This window comes from Telmatherina bonti, assembly GCF_933228915.1.
Source record: "Telmatherina bonti genome assembly, chromosome: 14".
Taxonomy (NCBI): Eukaryota; Metazoa; Chordata; class Actinopteri; order Atheriniformes; family Telmatherinidae; genus Telmatherina; species Telmatherina bonti.
This window is the reverse complement of record NC_136612.1, coordinates 36,427,128-36,449,956: the sequence shown is the minus strand read 5'-3', so window position 1 is coordinate 36,449,956 and position 22,829 is coordinate 36,427,128. Positions and strand designations below refer to the sequence as shown.

At 44.4% G+C, this 22,829-nt stretch overlaps 1 protein-coding gene across 1 annotated transcript in view; it reads right to left on the bottom strand.

Moving 5' to 3' along the window:
* Positions 1-392: 392 nt before the first annotated feature.
* The window catches only part of taok2a (TAO kinase 2a), a 28,993-nt gene continuing 6,556 nt past the window's right edge, over positions 393-22,829 (bottom strand). The window contains exons 2-20 of the mRNA XM_079252896.1: positions 19,840-19,980; positions 14,978-15,049; positions 14,766-14,867; positions 14,611-14,656; positions 14,430-14,526; positions 14,192-14,305; positions 12,107-12,198; positions 11,937-12,030; positions 11,781-11,862; positions 11,499-11,669; positions 11,118-11,327; positions 10,912-11,040; positions 9,920-10,156; positions 9,715-9,843; positions 9,008-9,211; positions 8,689-8,928; positions 8,380-8,601; positions 6,885-7,067; positions 393-5,918 (exon numbers count right to left, since the gene is read on the bottom strand). Of these exons, the coding sequence (XP_079109022.1) occupies positions 5,061-5,918; positions 6,885-7,067; positions 8,380-8,601; positions 8,689-8,928; positions 9,008-9,211; positions 9,715-9,843; positions 9,920-10,156; positions 10,912-11,040; positions 11,118-11,327; positions 11,499-11,669; positions 11,781-11,862; positions 11,937-12,030; positions 12,107-12,198; positions 14,192-14,305; positions 14,430-14,526; positions 14,611-14,656; positions 14,766-14,867; positions 14,978-15,049; positions 19,840-19,971 (3,414 nt within the window). The 5' untranslated portion in view covers positions 19,972-19,980 and the 3' untranslated portion in view covers positions 393-5,060. The remainder of the gene's footprint in view (positions 5,919-6,884; positions 7,068-8,379; positions 8,602-8,688; positions 8,929-9,007; positions 9,212-9,714; positions 9,844-9,919; positions 10,157-10,911; positions 11,041-11,117; positions 11,328-11,498; positions 11,670-11,780; positions 11,863-11,936; positions 12,031-12,106; positions 12,199-14,191; positions 14,306-14,429; positions 14,527-14,610; positions 14,657-14,765; positions 14,868-14,977; positions 15,050-19,839; positions 19,981-22,829) is intronic.

Below are 22,829 nucleotides of genomic sequence, written 5' to 3'. Positions count from 1 at the left end.
TTAGGTGTTCCCTTTATTCTTTTGAGCAGTGTATTACATTCTTACTAATTTAACCTAACTAAATTTTAGATTGCACTGTTTTACAATTACAAAAATTCACCACTTATTTCCACTCAAGTTTTCCTTTTGACATAAATTCCCAAATGACTGTTTTCTATTATTTTGATATATTTGACTTATTTAGCCAATTTCTCCTCATTTACATTTGTCATTTTTAGCTTTAATTAGCAGATGAACTCATTTACAATATATGATTAAATATATTCATTTTATACAGATAAAATATTAGAAATTTAGTGAGTTTTGAATCTTTTGATGGAAAAAAAAACCCCAAACAAAACCACTTCTGTTTTTCTTGTTTTATTTCTCCAAAAGTATTTAGTTACGTTTTCTGTACAGCTCTTTTTCCAACGCTTCTCCAAACACTTTGCATTGATCCTGAACATTTCAAACTCCTGCTGCAACAGCATGACATCACACACACCCATCATCCTCATCCTCTTCGTCATCCTCGTCTACTCCTGTCAGTTCTACACCTGCTGGCCACAAACATCACAACAGACAAAATATTTATAGTTTTGTTTCTAAAACTGCACCAGGAAACATGCAGATTTAAATGGAAGCATGGATTTATCTGAAGGTCATTGCTATAAATCAATAGAACGGCTGCTTTACAGTCAATCAATCACTGGAAGCTAAATTTTTAAAAAAATCCAGCTTTAAAATACGATAAAGTTTTGTTTGCTTTTTCTCAAATTAAATAATTGTTTTGTGTTTAATGGGTATTTTCTACCAACTGTGATGTTTATTGAAGATAAAAACCTAAACCATAAAGCTTAAATTTGATTATTTATTGAATAAAAACTCCTTTGAAGCCATTTTTTTTCTGAAAAATCAGTAAATAAAAACAATAAAAACAGATTCTACCCAATTCCTGTTGAAATTTCTGTTTATGAAAGAATTACCTGATAAAAAGAGATTATTTTTGTAAAATATTTCAGTTTTTCCCCTTCTGAAAACAAAAAATATAAATTTTTTCTTAAATCTGAAAGCAAAATTTAAAACCGATAACTTTTGTAAAATATTCTTGTAAAAACATTTCAAACTATAAGTGTTATTTCCTGTCAGACAACAATCCCAAAGGAAAAGTGGTTTTTTTTTTTTATCATGAAAAGAAGTAAAAAAGATTTTCCATTTCCTGGTGCAGCTTTGGCAGAAATAACACTTCAGGAATGTCAAAACAACAAACTTGGCAAAGACCAGCAGATCCCAGTAAACATTTCCACCAAGCGAACTCAGCACAGCGTCTCCGACTCGTCTCCAAGAGTCTCAAATGTCCTGCAGTGATGCGTTGGCAGAAGTTCCTACGTTTTTACGCTCCGAGTCCCTCCCGCTCTCACTCGTCTCGTCAACATTTGCACGAAATGAGAACAAAAACAAAAAGCCCATGAAGAAGAAATGTTTTCCTTCCACCCGAACATTCTTTACTATCAGTGCAAATGAGGTAGACATGACGGCTAGAGACAGCGTCCATCACGCGGCGGTTTTCTACCCATTCGGACTGTGCAAAAATCTAACCATGAGGTGTTTGTTGGACAGCGGAGTTCTGCTGTGGAGTCCCAACGTCCACCAAGAAAATCCAGCAACAATCACATAGAAACTGACTTAAATATGCAAATTAACCATCTGCTGAATGTCCAGTTATTGTAAATATTATTTTTCTTGTCAGTTCACTGCAACATTTTAATGTTTGTCTTCTACAAAATGTTTAGTATTTTGTCACAATTCTTTAAACTGGTTTGAATTTAGCTACAATTTTGTTAATTTCGGACCTTCTTATAAAGTCAATTTTAGATTTCACTTATATTTTCAACCAAATGTTTAATTTTAAAGTTCACAATTTTTAGAATGTCTCCTTACAAGAGAATTTTTTTTTTATTAGTTTAAGTTTTAAATAAATTATTTACTGATCAGAAATGTTAATTATTTTGTTTACATTTTTAGTTTGCCAGTTTTAAAATGTACGATTTCTTATTGAAACTAAATTTTTTGCTTCAGTTTGACAATTTCTTTTATATTTTAAAGTTAAATTTTACATCAATTTGTTACTTTTTATAAATTCTTATTTTACTTTCAAGTTTTCCCGTATTTACCAGTTTCATGAATGTTTATCTGTTTTACTTATTTAATCAATATTTTCTTATTTTCTATGTTCTTGTTTTATACATGAAATTACTAATTTTTAAAAAAAAAACATTTTATTTTAAATTTAGTAGAAATTTGGTAAATTCGTTACTTTGTTATAAATAAAATCAGAATTTGCAACAATTATTTTTACCCGCAAGTTAAAAATGTTAAATAAGTTCTCCAATTTAAGTATAATTTATTTGCTTGATTAATTGAGCTTAATGTTTTGTTGACAACTTTACTGTAATTTTAGAAATGCCTCCTTTAAAAAGTTGCTGCATATTTAAGTCAATTTATGTGATCATTTGACTTATTTTTCTTACAGATTTAAAATCGGACAGGTTTTGAGCTCCTTATGCTGCGATTACAGTGTTTTTTGGGAAAGTCGCTCGCCCCAAAAAACAAGTGAAACTTTAAACGTAAACAAAAACTTAAAAATAAACTTTAAAAAAAAAAAGAAAAAGAAAAATGGCACAAACATTGTGAAAGAATCAGAAAAATCCAACGTCCGTAAACTCAAGACGCCTCACCGTTTAATACTGGCTCAAAACAAAGAACTGACAAGTAAAAAGCAGAACGCAACCCTGCCCAGAACCTGAGATTCCCAACCCTGAAACCCCGACGGGAATCCCGGGAACGTCCTCCGTTAAAAAACATGAATATTTTATAGCTCTATCACAGTAACATTGCGCTTATTCCCCACCTAGTGGTCAAAATTGGCAATAACATTAAAAAAAAAACTTTCAAATTAGCATAACAACATAAATATTCCAACTGCAGCAGTAGTAATAATAATGATGGCATCTATTTGTCTGCATCTAAGTACAAATCTGTTTAACGCACATGACAAAATAATCATTATTATTACTCTAACACAGTCAAAGTTAGTGCTTCTATGTACAACTGCAAGTACAATGCCAGTCAGAAAGTGGACAGTGGACAATCTTCAGGATACCTGCTACATCACAGGTATCTTACATTTATATGCATTTATATAAATAGGTAATGTGCACGGTTATTCATACAAACGCCATCTGTACACAAGTCCCATGCACTGAATTGTACTCATTTGTAACGCACATGTACATCCTATCTACAAATGCTGTAGGGAAGCTGCATGGCTGCACGCACGCGCCGCACAGCGCACACGCCGCGCAGCGCCTGATCCGACCAGACTTTCTGGTTTGCTGTGCTTGTCAGTCAGATGTTTGAGTTCAGTCGAGGATAAGAGAGTTTGCTCCGTCATGCAGCGCTGGATAAAACTCACATGGAGACATTTCCGCCTCTGAAACAGAAGTGAAGCATCTTTAAATAAAAAGCAAATATTTTTACAGAAATCGCGGCTAAAACTCAGCAGCTGTGAAGAATAAAGTTTTAGCAATGAGATTTGGTGATTTCCCCCCCGACAGGACCGAACGTGAAGTCAGACGTTTTTTCCGACACACCTGAACCAAACACGTCTGGCTGTCTCTGCAGAGCTGAAGGACGGGTGTTCCTAAACATCTCCTCTGGCTCAGGCGAAGCCTTCGGAGCGACTAAAGGGTCACAAGTCGAGTCCTGTAAGATCTACGAGTCATTCCGTACATTTCACACATCTACAAACGCTGCTCCGCTCTGTCTCTGATTGGCTGGGAGGAGTGAAAACTGATTGGTTCTTGAGTCAGCATGAAGAAGTGGAGAATTATTTCTTAAATTTACATCAAAAATGTTAATTTTGCCATCTTTTAACAAATATATGAACAGTTTCGTCTTTTAAAGTTGAGATGGAAGATGTTTGTTTTACCTCCGGGGGCGTGGCCAACCTGACGTATATCTTTAGCTTGACCACGCCCCCTCGCCACATCACAGCAGATGGATGAGCCGCAGACGCCAGCTGGAACACGCCGCCTTAACTATGAAAAATAAAAATGTGTTTATGAATGCGGGTTACAAACTTTTCCTCCACCTCTAGAAATAAAAACATTTATATTAGTGGAGAAAAAACTTTATCTTTGTAAAGTTTACGGATCAGAAGGATTCGTTTAAACAACGACTGAATCTAGGAAGAATACAGCCGCATGTATTCATTAAAACTTTTGTAAAAATGTGACAAATGTGCATTTTTAAGGTTAAGATCGAAGGTGAAGCATCGTTAGAGCGTCTCTGCTTCGAGTGTGTTTTGTAAATAAAAGTCGCATCAGAGTGAAGCGGAATCAGAACGTGTCATTCCTGAGATGAACAGCAGGAGGCGCCGAAGCTGCTCTCTGTCGCTCTCCTGCAGCCTTTTAGGCATAAAATGGATTTTTTACGTTAATTTGGGTTTTTAAACCGTCTTAAAGTCGTGTTTCTGGACTGAACCTGGAATCATCTGACTGAAGCAAAGACAGCAAAGCAGCTCAGACTTCCTGTCGGCGAATCGGAGGGCGGCGGGAGAGTTGTCCCGGTCAGACCAACCAATCATGGCAGTGTGTTTTTAAATAGGTTTATCTGATCACTAGAAATGAAAGAAAAACTGCGTTTTCATCTAATTTTCCCTCAACAGAGTCCGACCCAACTGCCGAACCGGACCTGGCGCAGCATCACGAACATTTAGGAAGAAACGGTGGCTTCCGGCATGTACAGTGGGTTTAAAGCACCGCTAGCCGAGTGGAAGCGCCACGACTGTCGGACGAGATATGGAAATGTGCAACCAGAACCAACTAATGGACCCGGTTTGGGTTTTTTAATGGAAGTGACGCCGGCACCACCGGTTGGTTCTGTAACTCGTTTCTAAACGGGGTAACTTTCGTCTCTGTGCAACTCCTCCCGTCTTCTTCTGCTCCCCCGCCGCGCCTCCTTCGTCTCAACCCGGGTCGCCACGCCGGGGGGCGGAGGGTGCACACCGGCGGTCCGGTTCAGGAGTAGGAAAGGTGGGATCCGTTGGAGATGTGGGAGGTGACGGAGGTGCTGCGGCTCAGACCACCGTCACTCCCGCCGCCCGGACCGCCGGACGCCGTCCTCCTCAGTGGCTGTGGGCTGTTCCTGAGGGCCATCAGGCTGGGGCCCCTGACGCTCAGGCCGCCGCCTCCGTAGCCGCCCTGAGAGGACGAGGAGGAAGATGCAGAGGAAGGTGGCGAGGAAGTGGACAGGGAGATGGGCGGAGGCGGTGGCGGGGGAGGCAGGAGCGCCAGGGACTGGGAGGAGGCGTGGGAGGAGAGGTGGTGGCTCTGGGAGTGATGGGAGTAGTGGCCCCCGCCTCCCACCCACTCCCTGGCCCGCTCGCGGTCCCTGTGGTCGCGGTCGTCACGGTAGAGCTGCGGCGTGCTCTGGTGGTGTTGGTAGTGCTGAGGGAGGTAGTGCTGCTGGTGGTGGGAGGAAGAGGAGGATGAGGACGAGTGGCCCCTGCTCTTCATCTCGCCGTCCCTTCCGAGGCCATGCGAGGAAGCGACGGACTCGGCCCGGGCGAATCCGCCGCCGCCATGGTTCTGGCTGCGCCAGGACGGCGTGGCCACCGAGTTCTGCACGCTGTGGCTCCAGTGGCTGCCGGAGCGCGGGACGGGCCGCGATGGCCAGCCGCTGGCGCCCGAGGACGGGCTGGGGGCCGGGTAACCCTGGTTGAAGGCCTCGGCCGGGATGCCGCTCAGTGCCATGTTGCTGAAGCCCAGACGCATGCTCTCCGAGTCGAAGGCCTCGATCTCGTGGGCCTGGCGCTCCAGAAGAGTCCGGATCCGCTCCGAGCGTTCGTTCTGCAGGGAGAGCATCTCCTCCTCGATCTGAAGGGAGACAAGACGTCGTCATGGTTACCACAGATCAACGGTTCATTTCACCCTCCAAGCAGGAAGGACGACGACGTCGCCGCCTCCTGAAGGAGTTAACCCTTGAAATGCCAGTCTGGTGGCTTCCTGCACCAAAACACACTGAAACATTCTTCTTCTGCCTTTTCAGATTTATTGAAAAAAACAATCAAATACTGAAAAATTATTCTGATTTTAACCCTTTAAATGCCTTTTTAATAACATTTTTTGGAAAACAAATAAAAGATGAAGTTTCCCATTAAACAAATACTGAGGGGTTAAAGGGTTAAAATCCTCCAAAACGTTTCATGTTTAGTTGTTTTGTTTTTTGTTTTAAATCAGGACAATTTTTTTTTAATGTAATATTTTTACAGCAGTGTTTTAATGGACATTTTGTCCTCAATGAGTTTGGAGATTTTTTATGTAAAAATTTAATTGAAAAATGTGTCAGTAAAAACTTCATTACATATTTATTACATACCTATCAGCTTGGTTCTACATTTCTCTTTTGTCATGAATGTTACATGTCTGTATGTCTGACCTTGGACGAGCTGGCCTGAACTCTGAATTTCCCCTCGGGGATGAATAAAGTATCTTTGATTTGATCTGTGTCATATTAACAGTAACGCTTGGCCAATGGAGAAACATTGTACTTTAGTCTAAATTTGGTTTAAATTTTAGAAATATCGCTTACATTTTGTTAAAAACTAATAAAAACGCAGCTTGTGATGCAGGAGGGTTAAATGACCTCAGATGAGACACAACAGGAAGCTAATGTTGGTCCAGATCAATAAATACTCAAATCTGAGGCTTGTTTCGGGGATTTCCTTCAGATCATTACAGCCGGGTGAAGATGAGGCTGCAATCTGTCATTTGACCGATTTAAAGATGGGTCTGCATGACTCATGGTGATCAGGTTGTTGTGCGGTTGCAGGGGGGGCGTACCCTCTGCTCCAGCAGCGCCCGGCGGATGGACACCCTCTGCTCCAGGTCCTTCACCTCCCTCTCGTGCTGGGTGTCGGTGTGCATCTTGATCTTGCTCTGGTAGGCGTTGAGCAGCTCCAGCTCCTGTTGCAGCTGCATGCGCAGCACCTGATACTCCGCCTCCTGCGTCTCGTCCAGTCGCAGCTGCAGCGTCAAACAGGACGAAGACGACATAAGGAGACGATCTGATTTATGGAAACATTCACAGCTGCAGGTTGAAAACTCTGCTGACTGTTTCGTTCCAGTATTTACTGGAGAAGTTTCACTTTTACAGGTCAAATAAAGCAGATCAGAAACAGATTATAATTATATATCTGTGATCCGAGCTCCGTCACGTGATCCGAGCTCCGAAACGTCATCCGAGCTCCGAAACGTCATCCGAGCTCCGATACGTCATCCGAGCTCCGAAACGTCATCCGAGCTCCGATACGTCATCCGAGCTCCGTAACGTCATCCGAGCTCCGTAACGTCATCCGACCTCCGATACGTCATCCGAGCTCCGATACACGATCTGAGATCCGATACGCGATCTGAGATCTGTTAAGTAATCCGACCTCCGTTACGTGATCCGAGATCCGTTATGTGATCCGAGATCTGTAACGTGATCCGAGATCTGTAACGTGATCCGAGCTCCGATACGCGATCTGAGATCTGTTAAGTAATCCGACCTCCGTTACGTGATCCGAGATCCGTCACGTGATCCGAGCTCCGTCACGTGATCCGAGATCCGTCACGTGATCCGAGATCCGTCACGTGATCCGAGATCCGTCACGTGATCCGAGATCCGTCACGTGATCAGAGATCCGTCACGTGATCCGAGCTCCGTAACGTGATCCGAGCTCCGTTACGTGATCCGAGATCCGTCACGTGATCCGAGCTCCGTCACGTGATCCGAGCTCCGTCACGTGATCAGAGATCCGTCACGTGATCAGAGATCCGTCACGTGATCCGAGCTCCGTCACGTGATCCGAGCTCCGTTACGTGATCCGAGATCCGTCACGTGATCCGAGCTCCGTAACGTGATCCGAGCTCCGTTACGTGATCCGAGATCCGTCACGTGATCCGAGCTCCGTAACGTGATCAGAGATCCGTCACGTGATCAGAGATCCGTCACGTGATCAGAGATCCGTCACGTGATCCGAGCTCCGTCACGTGATCCGAGCTCCGTCACGTGATCCGAGCTCCGTTACGTGATCCGAGATCCGTCACGTGATCCGAGCTCCGTAACGTGATCCGAGCTCCGTTACGTGACCTGAGCTCCGTTACGTGATCCGAGCTCCGTAACGTGATCCGAGCTCCGTTACGTGATCCGAGCTCCGTTACGTGATCCGAGCTCCGTTACGTGATCCGAGCTCCGTTACGTGACCTGAGCTCCGTTACGTGACCTGATGAAGGTGTGTGTTTCCCGTCATGCTGACGGTGTGTTCAGGTGCAGCTGGTGCGCGGGGTTTCTTGCCTTACTCACGGCCTGCGTGGACAGCATGTCGTTGATGGAGTGGTCGTACTGCTCGGCCAGGATGGCCAGCTTACGTGTCTGCTCCTCTTTGAGGCGTTTGAGGACGGCCTTGTGGTCGGACTTGGGAGTGCTCTCCAGCAGGTGGTTCCTCAGAGCTTTGTACTGACGGGTCTGGATCTTGCAGGTCTCCTGGAACTGCCGCTTGATCTGCAGCTCTTTAGACTGAAACGGGAGGTTGGAAATGATCACAACACATTATTATTCTACAGGTTCAAAGTTTTCCAGGACATTTAAGGACCGAAGTCAAACCTTAAGACTCTTGGGTTGCTGCCGGACCTCCGTGGCGTGTTTCTGTCGGAGCTCTTGCTCGCGCCGCTTGTTGTACTCCATCTGGTTGGTGAGCTCGGTCTGGTGCTGCGTTCGGATCAGCTCGGCTCGGGTTCTCTGCACCAAGCTCAGCTGCCTGAACTCCAACTCCTGGGTGGACTCATGGTGTCGCAGCAGCATGGCGCACTCCAGGTCCTTCTGGGTCTGCTTCTTGTTCAGATCCTGGTAGGCGGGAACAAACGTTAAAACCACCGCTACGAAGGCTTGCTTTGTAGCTGCAGGACTTGGGAACAGACGTTACCTCTCTGAGAAGGTCCTGCTCCAGGTTGTGGCGAGCCAGCAGCATCTTCCTCTTGTACTGGCGACACTGCAGCTCGTAGTACTGCCTCTGCCTCCTCAGCAGGCTGGCCTCCTCCTCCGCCTGCATCTGCTGCAGACACTCCTTCTGACGGATCAACCACTCCTGCTTCTCCCGCTTCGGAGTCGACTGGTTCTCGTTCAGCTCCTGTTGGAGAACATCGTGAGACTGTTAAGATAAAAAACATCAAGAGAAAAAGCCGATTCACGGATACCTAACCAGCCAATCACGTGTTCAGGTTGATCAGGTTTTCTCCTTTTTATTATTGAAATGAAAATATTCTGATGTTTCTGAGCTGAAAAAGAAAATCTTGAAAAGAAATTAAATAATTTGACAAGAAGCTTATTTTTTCACCTGTTGAAGGCAGATCATTGATTTTATTGTTTCTTCAGTATCTTGAAAAATTTATATTCCTAAATGTTTTATTTATATAAGATTTTAACAGGATGCATCTGTTGAAACATTTATAGTTTAACTATATTCTATATTTAACTATTCTCTGATCTGAAACAGATCTGAAGTTGCACAGCGTGTTGCTCAATGTGTACATAATGTGTACATAATGTGTACATAATGTGTACATAATGTCTACTCAGCGCGGCGGTACTCAGCGCGGCGGTACTCAGTGTGTAATCAGCGTGTAATCGGACCTCCTTCAGCTGCTCCTTGCGGTGGCGGTACTGGCGTTTCTGGGTGTCCAGTAAACCAGTAAGCTCCTTCTTCTGCTGGCCCAGTATGTGCTGCTGGAACTTCTTCTCTTCAGCCAGAGCAGCTTTGGTCTGCGGGACAAACGGGAGTCCCAGTTACTGAAGCTACCGTTGATGTGTTCAGCGCTGTGTGGAAAGGACCACTCACCTCCTTCTCCAGGATGGCCTGGTGCTTCTTGGCCAGCTTGTCGGCCTCTGTGGAGAAACTGTTCCTCTGGTTTTCCAGCTCCTTGTCCAGCTTCAGCTGGTGCTCGTCCATCTCCGCCTTCAGCTTGTTCTCCAGGCCCATCAGCTGTTTCTGGTGCTGCCGCCGCATCCGTTTGTACCCAGACATCTGTTCCCGCAGCGCCGAGCCCTGCTCGTGTTCCTGGATCTGCCGGGTCACCTGGAGGGGGAGGCACCATTTTTCACCCACAGGAAACTCAAAAAGTATTAATTTTTTTTTTGTTGTTTTTGGTCCACTTGACTCTGTTTTTATAGAAAACTACATGTGGAAGCTGAAGTCTTTTACTGCCAGTCAGCATGTAGACGTGATGGTTCCATGAAGACGTGATGCTTTCAGCCTCAGCTGTCAGATACTGAGGCTAAAATTATGTAAAATGAATGTATGAATAGATAAAGTAGCATAAAGAGCAACCAGAAGTTTATAGAAATAACACACAGATCAGCAGCAACCAAGCCTTTCCTCATCTGCACACACACTATTTCCATGTTTACACACCTATACCTGCTACTATTTACCTGCTATCCTCACTAAACCCCCTCCAGCTGGATAACTGGGTGGACATCTCTGGTCTGGTTTAGAACTGGTTTGATACCTACCAGAAAAACTGGGTCTACTTTGTGCCAGTAACTATAAATCTACATGTGGAGTTCCTCAGGGTAGTTGAAATCCTTATTATTTTGCTGAATCATGACACCAAGAATTAGTCATGTTAAAGAAAAAGAAGTGGTCCGAGTACAGACCCCGGTGGGACACCTCAGAGCATCTAACTGTAAATCTGTTGGAACTAAAAGAAATGGAAATTATTAACCTATTTTCACTGGTGGTCATAGAAGTCATGGCGCTCAGGAATCTGTAGGAATCTAAAGGTTTAAAGCTTCGTTGATGAAGTCCTCGTGAACCAATCACTTTCTTACCAAAGAGGCGGTGCGGATGGTGGCAAAGTGGTCACGGTTCCGATAATAAGCTCGACGGCGGCCGGCCGAGGGGGCCTGAGGTTGATCTATCTCCGGCTGGTACGGGTCGTCGTAGATGTTGTCCTGACCCTGAGGAAGAGGAGGAGGAAGAGTGAAGAGGAGAAGTTTTTCAGACATTCAGTGAAGAGTCTGGACTGATGTCTCACTGAAGGGCGGTGGATGATAGAGCTGTTGGAGGTGACTGTGTGCTCCCCCTCCTGCATCATGGCCATCTCACTGCTGCTGTCGTCCGAGGCGTCGGCCAGGCTGTTGACCGAGCTGCTCTGGGAACTGGCTGAGATGGACATACTGGGAACAGACTGGGAGCTCTCCATGCTGTTTACGGTGCCCGTCTGCAGCAGGTACTGCTCCACCTCCTGACACACAAACATCAGTTTAAACTGGGTCAAACTTAACGAATTATCTTTATTCTGTCCATTTTTTATCAACACAAGTTCAACTTTAACCATTAAAATGTCTTAAATTCTTCATCTGCCATTAGCTTCTCTTATTCCTGCTTTCAGGTGGACCTCCACCTTCGTCCTCACCTCCTCATCCTCCCCTCCTTCAGAAACAGGCCCGTTCTGCTGGGTTTCCTGGAAAAGGATCTTCTTCATCTTGCGGTACTGCAGGTTGTCCAGCTCCCTCACCGCGTCCTTGGTCCGTGCGATCAGGTCCATGATGACCGTCTGCGGACGCTCGCGGCACAGGAAGCGGTGCTGCAGGTGGAAGGAGGAGACGACAGGTGAGCGGAGCGGGAGGAGGAGGAGACGACAGGTGGGCGGAGCAGGAGGAGGAGGTAACCATGGTTACGGGTGTGAAAAGCTCACGTTCAGCAGCACGTCCGAGGTAGGCCGGTCCTGGGGAATCTTCTGTAGGCAGGAATCCACAAAGTTGCGGAAGGAATCAGACCTGGACACAGATGAAGTTTCAGTAAAAGGCTGAGGTGATGAGGAAACTCGGAGGAGACGGCGGCGGCGTCCTACCAGTGGTTGGACTGCAGGATGGGGCTTTCATTCTGAGCGATGTGGTATAAGGCACTCATAGCATTCATGTTGAACAGCGGGGGCTTCCTCTCAGCTGAGGAAAAAGCAGACACAGTCTTAGAACCTCAGATCTTCACAGCCGGACATGAACTTCTGCAATCCGGTCGTACCCAGCTCGATGCCGGTGATGCCCAGCGACCAGACGTCCACCTTGCCGTCGTACTGGCCCTCGTCCATGGCCAGGATCACCTCTGGAGCCATCCTGCACACACACACAGGAAACCCTATGAGAATAAAACTCAGGACTAACAGTTCGTCCCTCAGTCGGAGGAAGACGTAGCTTGACAACAGCTGTTTAGCATAAAGTGGTTCCTTTACTTCAGTATATTTAGAAGGTTTAGTAAATAAATAAAATGTTTCCTGTGTGGGAGCATGTTGGTATCGGCGGATTAAACATCAGATCTGCTCTGCTGCGCGTCAGGGTGTTCTAGACTTCGTGTTGTGCATTAAAACCGTGTAAGACGCGGCTCCTCATTGTTTATTCCGTACTTAAACCTTCATTCAGCCAGAATATAAATTCATAAGGTTAAAAATCTTGATTCCAAAAGACTAAAATAAGCTCATGATAAACCAAGCTAAAATATTTACTAAACGGCTCATTTTGGGTCACATTAAAAACAACAATAAATATTTATTAAAGTTATTTTTATTTAAAAAGAAATGATGAATGTGTTGAACAGCTTTTCCTAACCGAGGTACAACGTAACGGTCCAGAACATGAACATTATTCTTGCAGTCTGACCTGAACTGCATCCGATCGTGTTAAATGATCCACCGCAGAAGGAATTACACTCCCTCATTAAAGACACATTTAATTTCATTTTAATTAGCATCTTATTCTCCTTCAGCCGACTGCGCTCCGGTGAATCAGGTCATAGCTTAAAGAAGAGAAACATCTCCAAGACAAAGGAGCTGAGCTGTGCGGGGAAACCAACATCCCATCTCTCTGAACACATGAAGCTAAACCGTGAGGAAGAGGAGGAAGATGATGTCGCTACTGACTCAGTGTCTGGATGCAGGAAAAAAACTGAGGAAACTCCGATACTTTAGTGTTGGAACGGACATGTTGCAGCTCTTTACACCCAACATGATCCACTTTGACCGAAGCAGCCATGTAGGCGAACCCTGCACATGACATTCCAGCCACAAACATTCGGATCTTTCAGAGAGAAGCTCGTAAACACGAGGAACTGCTGTCGGCAGACTGGAGTCTTTCCTGCTGCCTACAAAACAGCAGCGGTGAGGATCCGACTGAAGAACATCTGGATCTTATTCTTTCATCCATCTGAACCGCTTCGTCCACGTCGGTCGCAGGGAAGCTGGAGTTTATCCGGAACCCGGAGTAACCCACGCATACACGGGGAGAACATGCAAACTCCACGCAGACGGGCTGCTGTTGGAACCGCTCAGCCGGGACTCGGACCCGGACCTTCAGAATGGCGGCGTGCTAACCGCTACGCCGCCATTCTGTTCAGGCTGTTTTGACGTTCTTTGTTTCGCGTTTGCTGTTGCATGTTGGAGTCCTGCAGAATGATGTAGTTGTGGCTTTTGTCCAGTAGATGGAGCTGTGCCTCTCCAACCCTCAGTCCTCCCCGCCGCCGTTTTAATCATGTACAGAGGCGTAAAAAGAGCTTTTTAAAACCTGGAAATCACTTTGTGCATTTTACTGTGTGAAAAGTGCTTCAGAAATAAAGTTTGACAGCTTGATGCTTCCTGATGCGAACAGCAGACGAAACTTTATGCTGTTGGGAAAGAAACAGACCAGACCGCCGAAACATCCAGAACCAGGAGGTTTTATTTTAGTTCACAAACTGTAAAGAGAAGCCAGTTGACTAAGTCTTATCCTGGAACCTTCTTGTCTAACATCCATAAACGCAGCGTAGACGAGACCAAACCCTCCTTTATAAAATAATTGTTGTTTTATACAATATAAAAGGCTTAAAACAGCGTTTCTGGTTTCCAAAAACAGCCTTCTTACGAGGCATATCTGCTTGTTGACGTCGTCTGAAAGACCAGCTTTTAACTTATGTTCATGTTTTTCTGTTTATTTAAACTTTTACATTTAAAAGAAGTCCAGAAAGTCTCGTTGCTGAAGAATCGCTCTGACGCTTCGTCTCATTAACACAAGTTGTGTCACTGCAGGTTAAACTCTTCTGGACCCAGAAATGCGACATGTTGTCCACCCACAGACTCACCAGTAGGGAGTCCCTACGAAGGAGTTGGCTGGAGCCACGATGGAGGCAGAACCAAAGTCCCCCAGTTTGACCTGACCGGGTTCTGTCAGCAGGATGTTTCCTGCTTTCACGTCCCTGCAGGACATAGAAACACGTCAGAACCGGCAGAGGTCCGTTCCATTACCACGCTGCAGTAAAACCCTCCTCATCTGCAAACACAGCGATGCCTTTACTGAACACTGTAAATAGCAGCTTTTACCTGTGAATCATGTTGTGAGAGTGAAGATATGCTAATCCCTGCAGAGCACCGTGGGTAATAGCAGCTATTTCCACCTCCTGGAGCGGCTTCTTGTGGACTGAGCAGTGAAGCAGAGAGAGATAAAACATACTGAGTTACGCCTGCAGGTATTCCGGAAGAAGCAGCGTGAGGCTGAACTGACCTTCCAGGAGGTCCGAGGCCGAGCCGAGGCAGTACTCCATCACCAGCTGGGGAGAAATAAGCCGAAGCATTTCAGTTGGTTCCCACACCCTCACACCTGACCGCCCCATCACGCCGCAGCGTTCCCAGCAGCCCAGCGTGGGACTGGATACCTACCCATGCCGTGTGCTCTTTCAGGTAACAGCCTTGGTACTCGATGGTGTTGGGATGCCGAAGTTTCTGCAGGAACTTCACCTCTTTTATGATGTCCTGCCATTTCTGCACAATAAAACTCTCTTTTAGTTCTCAGGTCAGCGTTTCAGGGAAGAAAGGGAAGAAACCCAACATTTTCAAAGTAAAAGCCTGTCAGTCGTGGTGGACTGAGTTACCTCGTTTGTCTGTTTGCCGCTGTAGGACATTTTCTTGATGGCCACCACTTCATTGTTACGCACATCACGGGCCTGTCGGGCAGAAACAGTGATCAGTGGCGTGATAACATCATGTGTTTGCAGAGACTTCCTGTCCACACCGCTGGCCAGGCTGTCAGAGGTCCTTTAGGAGGCCAAACCAGTAAACTTCTGGTCTGTTCTGGTACAGTCCAATCTGGATTTGTCCAGCTCAGAGAAGCAGAAAACATCAGCATCCATCAGAAAGGTTAAAACAGCCATCAGCCTGCCGGCTGGAAGAGAAACGCTGCATCGTTCTCCAACGCCTGACTTCTTGTAGATTCATTTTTCCTCCCAGCAGAAGAGTTTGTGCATCTGAAAGCTAAACCTGCATCCTGCTCACCAGATTGGTTTGTGACCAGAAGGACAAGAACGAGCCTCCGTCGGAGCAACAGATCAGGAGTTTGGACCAGTCAGCTGATGTGCATCTGGCACCTGATTCACACAGACATTTAGAGGATTTTCAAGCACAACTACGAGGACCGGGCGATGAATCGGATTTTAATCTCAGTACGATCTGGGTTTTCAACGATGATAAAAATTAAAGGGTGTGATTATTTTTCTCTCTGCAGTTTCCTCTCCTGCTGTCTTCAGCTGCTAATCGAGCGTCTCTGGCATTGAAGCGCTGTGCTGTAAACTCCTCCCACAGCCGCTTTGCTTTCATTCAGACACTGTTGCCAACGTGGAGACTTTCTCTCTAAATCTGGAGACTTTTTTTGTTAAAAGCGACAAATCTAGCAGCTTTTACTGGAGTTATTAGAGACTTTTCTGGTGTTTTGGTGACTGACTTGAAGACACATATTGTTCTGCAGTTACTGTAAGGAAGGAGCAGCGGGAGCCTCTCCCGTCCTAAAGCACTCCCAGGCGGCCAGTCTCAGTCGGCTCCGGCTGCAGGTCAATGTAGAATAACTGCAGTAGGTTGTGGAAGTTCACCTAAACATAGTTTATACCATTGTCAGTGACAACTGGCTGCATTATTTTCCTATACATAGTTCGGCCAGTTAAACACTGTAACTTACCTCCGTTACGGGGCGTTACCATAGCAACGCGTTAACCAGCTGGTTCAGATCAGCCGTCTTTTAACAGGTGGATGAGAGAAACGCGCTGCAGCCTGACAGCGGTTGTTTGGTATAAAACGTACATCCAGGCCAACGTAAAATAGTTCCTATATAAGCGGTAAAAGCAGATTAAACAACTCGGAACCGTCCATTAGATGGTTATAATGTACAACACGGAGTCTAGAACACCACGACGCGCAGCGTTGTTTATAAATACTGGATAATCGTGTTAAATAATCGAGATCTCAATTTCAATCAAAATAATTGCGATTATTATTGTTACCATAATCAAGCAGCCCGTACGTTGTGTTCACACCAGACGTGTTTTGAGCGTCAGGTTAACATGTAAAGTCTATGTGGTCTAAATTTTAAAAGTTTTATAAGGTTGACACGAGTTACGCGCGGAATGCTCCGCAAACGCCAGAGATGTAAAATACAAACTTTTGCCGCTTGACGCAGGGCGTCAACCAATCAGAGCGATCAGGGCTCATTTTTTAGCGGGGGAAGACGAAAATGGAAGGAAACGTTCGCCTTTCCCCCGTCTTTTCTTTGCCACATTTGCCGCCCACTCCCGACACGCAGCAACGCGGCAGAAGCGTCTTGGGCATTGGCCACAAAAGTGACAGTTTATTGACCAGCGGCGAGCATTCCGCATTTTTGACCAAATCGTAACCAAGCCTTTTCTCATCTGCACATCATTGGCTCACGTCTGAAAAACACACACACACACACACACACACACACACACACACACACACACACACACACACACACACACACACACACACACACACACACACACACACACACACACACACACAATTCAACGGTTGAGTTTCAGGTGAAAGATGTTGAACGATATACTGAATTGTTTTGGATCGTTATAAATGAACCAGTATCGTTCATGAATCATATCAGCAACCACGAATCCCGATAAGAATCGAATCGTTACACTTTCCCTGCTCTCCTCACTGCAGCACCTCCACCTCAGCTGCATCCCAAACGTCTTCTTGGCTTTATTCCAGCCATAGAGGATCATTATTTTCCTGCTTTTCTCATCACTTGTTGATCTTTGGCTGCTCCTGATTGGACGTTACCGTCAGTTTAAGCTCTCTGATTGGTGGAATGTCTGACAGGAAGTGTCTTCATCATCATGTCCAGGTGAAAATAGAGGTCTCTTAGCAACATGGTAGTGATGGTGATGAAGATGTGATAAATAATGGTGGATTTACCACCTAGAGTCTCTGAATAAACTCTACATGTTGTGTCTGGATTGTAAACCTCCTGGACGGATAGAAACGCTGGAAAACCTCCGTAGACCATCTGGAGGGTCACATGACCATCCCAGAGTATATCTGAGAGCTGGTTTGGGTTCTGCTGAAGATAATTTGAGGTGACAGATTTAATCTCTGTCCTCATATTTGACCTGAATGCGGATTAAATAATTCTGGTTTTAATTGGTGATCTGGATCCGTGTAGCTGGTTCCTCTAATCCCAGATCCAGATTACAGGAACTGCATTGTTTCTCTTCAGTTTACTGCTGAAAGCTGACTGTAACCCGGTTACGGCTGAGTCTGACAACCACCACCAGAGCGCCCTCGTTTAAAAGATCATTTGCAGATTTTCTGTGTCAAAACTCATAAGAACTAAGCAGCAGGTTTATTTCCAGTCCACACGGTGGAGCCAAAACCTCAACCTGCAGGCAGCAGCGGACCGCTAAATTAAGCATTTGTCAGCAAAACCTTTGAAACACATTTTCTGAATGTGTAGCAGCGCGCCGCCGCAGCTCCTTCTCATCACAGACTAAAAACAGCTGAATTATTCACACATCTTTCTACATTAAATTATTCCTGAAGTCTGGATTAAAATCTGTAACAATGTGTTTGCATCAAACATGGTTAACATTAAGGCCTGGTGATGATGGTGCCGAGTGAGGACACAGGAAGTCTAAGTGATGCACACCGTCGCTTTCTGCAGCACGTCTTTAATGACAGCCAGTTAGTCAGACGTGCAGCGTGGAGGTGTTCACGCACATCTGGGAATATTTACTGGTGGAACGAGAAACACACACACCCTACACACCCCCCCCCCCCCCCCCCCCACACACACACACACACACACCGCCCTCCTGCTGCTCCACATTCACAGTCTTCATCACTGATTATATGCAGGTGAGGCTGGTTTATAAACCAAACAACCTCTGTACAACCACAGGACTAAAACAAACATCATCCTGGTTGGATTAAACCTCAAATATATCATCACCATCATCATCATCATCACCACCACCACCACCACCATCATCATTGTTAGAAATAACTGATAGAATGATTTTCTGAATTAATCAACACTAAATGTGTAAAATCACATCAAAACTTGAAGTTTGATTTATTTACATATTTAATGCAATAATAACTAAACAAGGTAAAGTCTGCATAAACCTCTTGACTGCAGAATAAATACACCACCTGGACCTCCACCTGGTCCTCAAACTGAGCCTCCACCTGCATCTTCGACCTGGTCCTCCACCTGGAAGGAAGGCTTTTTCTGGACGTTTCTTTAGAAAGCAGGATGAAATCTATGTATGTTTGACCTGCAGCTGCTGTGTGATACACTGGGGGCAGTGTTGAGCTGTACAGTAGTTGTGTGGTGCTCAAAAGGAAGAAGTAAAAGAAACTGAAATGTATTTAATAGCCACACAAGCTATGTTTCCATCATCCCTGGAAATGTGCAAAATTTAAATATTGCAATTAAAAAAAAAAAAACTGCTAATGGGACCAGTTCGTCTTCTTAAAGTATCCGGGTGGCAAATATTAAATACCAGAAATAGCAGGAAGATAACAGCTAGCCTTGCAGCTACTGTTAGAGCGTGAGATTTACTCATCGGGTTTTTTATGGACATGAGAACAGACGAGACCTGGACAAGACTTCCTGCATATGGAAGTTGTTTAAAGCCAAAATTTTAATACAACAAACATGTGACAGCAACTCCGTTCCAGCCCAGATAGAGGAGCTTGTTTTCCAAACTATTGCTAACATGTTTTGTTGAAGATTTCAGGTAAAAACAGGAACAGAATAATAAAAATATGTTTGATATGTGTTGGATTTATTTATAGTTAAACATGAATAAAAGCAAGATGAGATAGATTTGGATTAAATGATTCTGAATGTCGTATAAAGTAATATAAAGTAGCCTTGGAATCAGAAAAAGCCTTTAAGGTGGAAAAACATGCATGAAAATCCTGATTATTGTCTAATAATGGAATCGTAGCACCTGAATCATAATCAAATTGAATCTTGAGGAACATCAAGCGGACTCCGAGTACTAATGCACATAAAGGAGCAGAAACTGTCTAAAGAGGCCTTGGCTGAATGCTGAGTTAGTCATCCTTTGAAACTACCTCTTGGAAAATGTTTTTCAGTTTTCAGTTTTAACTCGTCACGTTGCTTCATTACAAACAGAAACCGTAACGTTTAAAGAAAGGGAACCAACGTGACAGGAAGCTGAAGTAAAAACTCGCGTCATCTGCCTGATTAGAATCCAGTTTCCAGAACTTTGTGGCAACTTGGCAAAAATACAAACCACACAGATACCAGGAAGTCTAACCAAATAAAAGTCCACCTCCTTTCCATATAAACCAGTCCGCATAGGCCCTGCTGATCTGGTTTATCCTCACGGTTTAAGGAACACTATTAAGCGTGAAGTCTGCCATGACAAACATCATCAAACAAACACATCGTACTCACAAAATACACTGCTCCGAAGCTGCCGTGACCGATCTCACGCAGGTCAGCAAACAGCTTCTCCGGATCATCTTTGCAGAAGAGATCCGCCACGTCCGGGTCCTTCAGATTGCCCGCCCGTGCATTCGAGGGCATGGCCAGGGCCTGGGTGGGGGGGGGGAAGAGTACACACCAGGGTTACTCAGATTAAAGGTCAAGTCTGCGCTTTATGTTCTTCTAAACTGAAAATCAGATGTGTTTTATCCAGATTCTGACATGAGAGGGTGAAAGATGTCCTGAAATCCTGGTCTTCAGCAGCTTCAATGGCTGCTAAAACAAATCGAACTACGAAGGCAAAACTCACAAGAATAAAGGAAAACATTAAAGTAAAATAGAGACGCAATCATTTTGTAACTTTAGTTGAGTTAGGAAGGAGTAAAGCAGTCTGGGAATGACGGCTCCCAGAGTTTCCTCAGTGGTTTTAAAGATGAACCAACTCCAACTAGAGCTGCACTTTCTTCCACAGACCTTTATTTATTTACTTTCTGCTCCCATGTTGACCTTGGTAACGTCATATCAGGGAAAGCCAGTCTGTTTAAGACAAAGGCAAGCTTATTTGTACTGCACCTTTCATGTACAGGACAACTCAAAGTGCTTTATATTAAACAGATGGTGTAAAAGAAAAACCATGAATGCAAAATCACAATAACATAAATGTTAGCACTCTATTGGAAAGCTGGAAAGGACAGGAAGTGGATTGATCATTTCCTGGTGAAAGATAGCAGCGATTCTGGAACAAGCAGATGATTTTGGTTGAACGCCACGGCTCGCTGCTTGCGGCGTAACCGTTGACAGGTAACCTGTGTGGTGAGAACCGTTTTCAGGAACAAGCTGACAGGTTGAGGCATGAGCACAGTCTCGTCGACGTCTGGATGTTTAACTGAAGGAAGAGTCACGTACAAACAGCAAAAATGCCAGCAGGTTTTCAGAAAGTGCACTTTAACAGCAGCAGATTTCAATTATTCACTGCCAGCTTGTGCTGTTTATCCGCCATGAAAAGCCCAAAAGCTTCCTGAATAACACGTCATATTTCTGATCCAGCCAGAACGAGGGGAGGCGCTGTGGGCCGGTCGGGATTAAGAATACTTACCAGCAAATCAATGCTTCATCCCAGCAAACACAAACTAAATTAAATCTTGACTCTCTAACGAAGATATTTAATCAGGCAGAAAACAGGACAGGCAACGGCAACATGTGACGATCACCACAAAAATCTAATGTCACCATAACCGTACACTCGGCTTATCATGTGCTCCAAACAAGAGTGTTTTAGCGAGTCCAGATTATTTGTATAAACACATTTCATGAGCTACTTGCAGTGCTTTACATGAAACATTAACAGCATAGCAAAAGAGGGCAGGAAGCATAAAATATTACTTTATAAACAAACTTTAAAAGGCAGAAAAAGCTCCAGTAAAATCAGATAAAATGCAGGAAATGAAAGCTACAGAGGGATTCACGTTGTTCTGAAGAGAAGAAAACATCAGGTAATTCGTGTTTCCTAGTGGAAACAAAGCTACGTGGTAATAAATGAGCTGCTGCTGGAAAGTGGAGCCTCATCTGGAAGGAAAATGCAGCGGAGGAGAGAATGTGGGTTGGCTTCATGAAAAACAGGTTAAATCTCTGCAGACTGACTGTTGTTTGCTGTCATTTATTGGATTTGATGACTTTAGCCTAACCCCCCCCCCCCAAAGAAGGTCAAGCTAATGTAATCCTCTCCTCTCAACATGGAACACGTCTAATACAAATACAATGAAACACGCAACATCCCAACACTCCCATTTACCAGGACGGTGCATCTTTTCAGGTCTCACAGTTCCATTACAATTATCTCGTAAACAATTCGATTAAACAACATGTTGCATCCTGAATTTTCTTCATGACGGCACATTGCAGCTTTCTTCATCCATGACTCCAGGCAGTCAGAGTATTTCTAATCTATCAGAAAACAATCTGAGTGTCCTAAATTAGACAAGCATTATAAACATGTAAACATTTATGTCATTTTCTACTTCATTATTTAACTTTAGTGTTCTTCAGAAGGAAAACGAAGGAAAATCATTCCTACTCTTTGACACTGCTGTGAAAACTAGCGAAGCAGCTCTAGTGGACAGATTTCTTGTGTTTTGTCCCTTCAGACTTTCCATAGTCGCTTTATACAGAGCATGAAAGTTAAATTGTTGTTCATGTTTTACTTCATGGCCAGAAAATACTTTCCTGTGTGTGTTAAGTCCGTCTGTCAAGGTAAACATTTATTGATGAACATAGTTGTTTTGGTCCCTTTAGTTCGTTAGCACATGCTAACTGCTAGCCTGTCAATGGTATTTTCCACTGACATTAGCCTTAAGCTAACTTACAGGTTACAGGCCACTGAAGCTTAAGTTTCAAAACAGACTCAGCCTCAGACATTTCTCAGGAGACGTGTGTATCCGTCGAGCTGTTGCTGCAGCGAGATCATGCCACACAAACAGAAAATAAACGTTGCACTGCTGTAATCCAAAACGTTTTGTTGCCGCATCGATGGAGAATTGTACACATCTGCATCTTCATGCACCACAGAAACTATTTAAATCAACATCATGAGAACTTATTTCACCAGCTGAAACAAAGTCTGAATAAAATTTTCTTCCACAAGTGATTTTTTTGATACTGCGTTTATATGAGGTTAGAAAGAGCGGGAGTGGAATTACACCAGGCGCAGTGGGACTAAAACTAGCACAAACTTCACATCCAGAAGAAGGAAAAGGCAACAGGGAATCCCGGTAGGGCTGTGACGATGTGATTTTGTCCCGATTGGATTCAATTCCCATTATTTGGCTGCCAATTCTATTTAAATTGTGATTCCTACAATTCTTTAATATTGCAGATTTTTGGAGATTAAAAACAATTAAAAGTATAAAACTTTTTGCTCATCATTTTTCTTGATTTTAATTCGGAAAAAACATCTGAGTAGC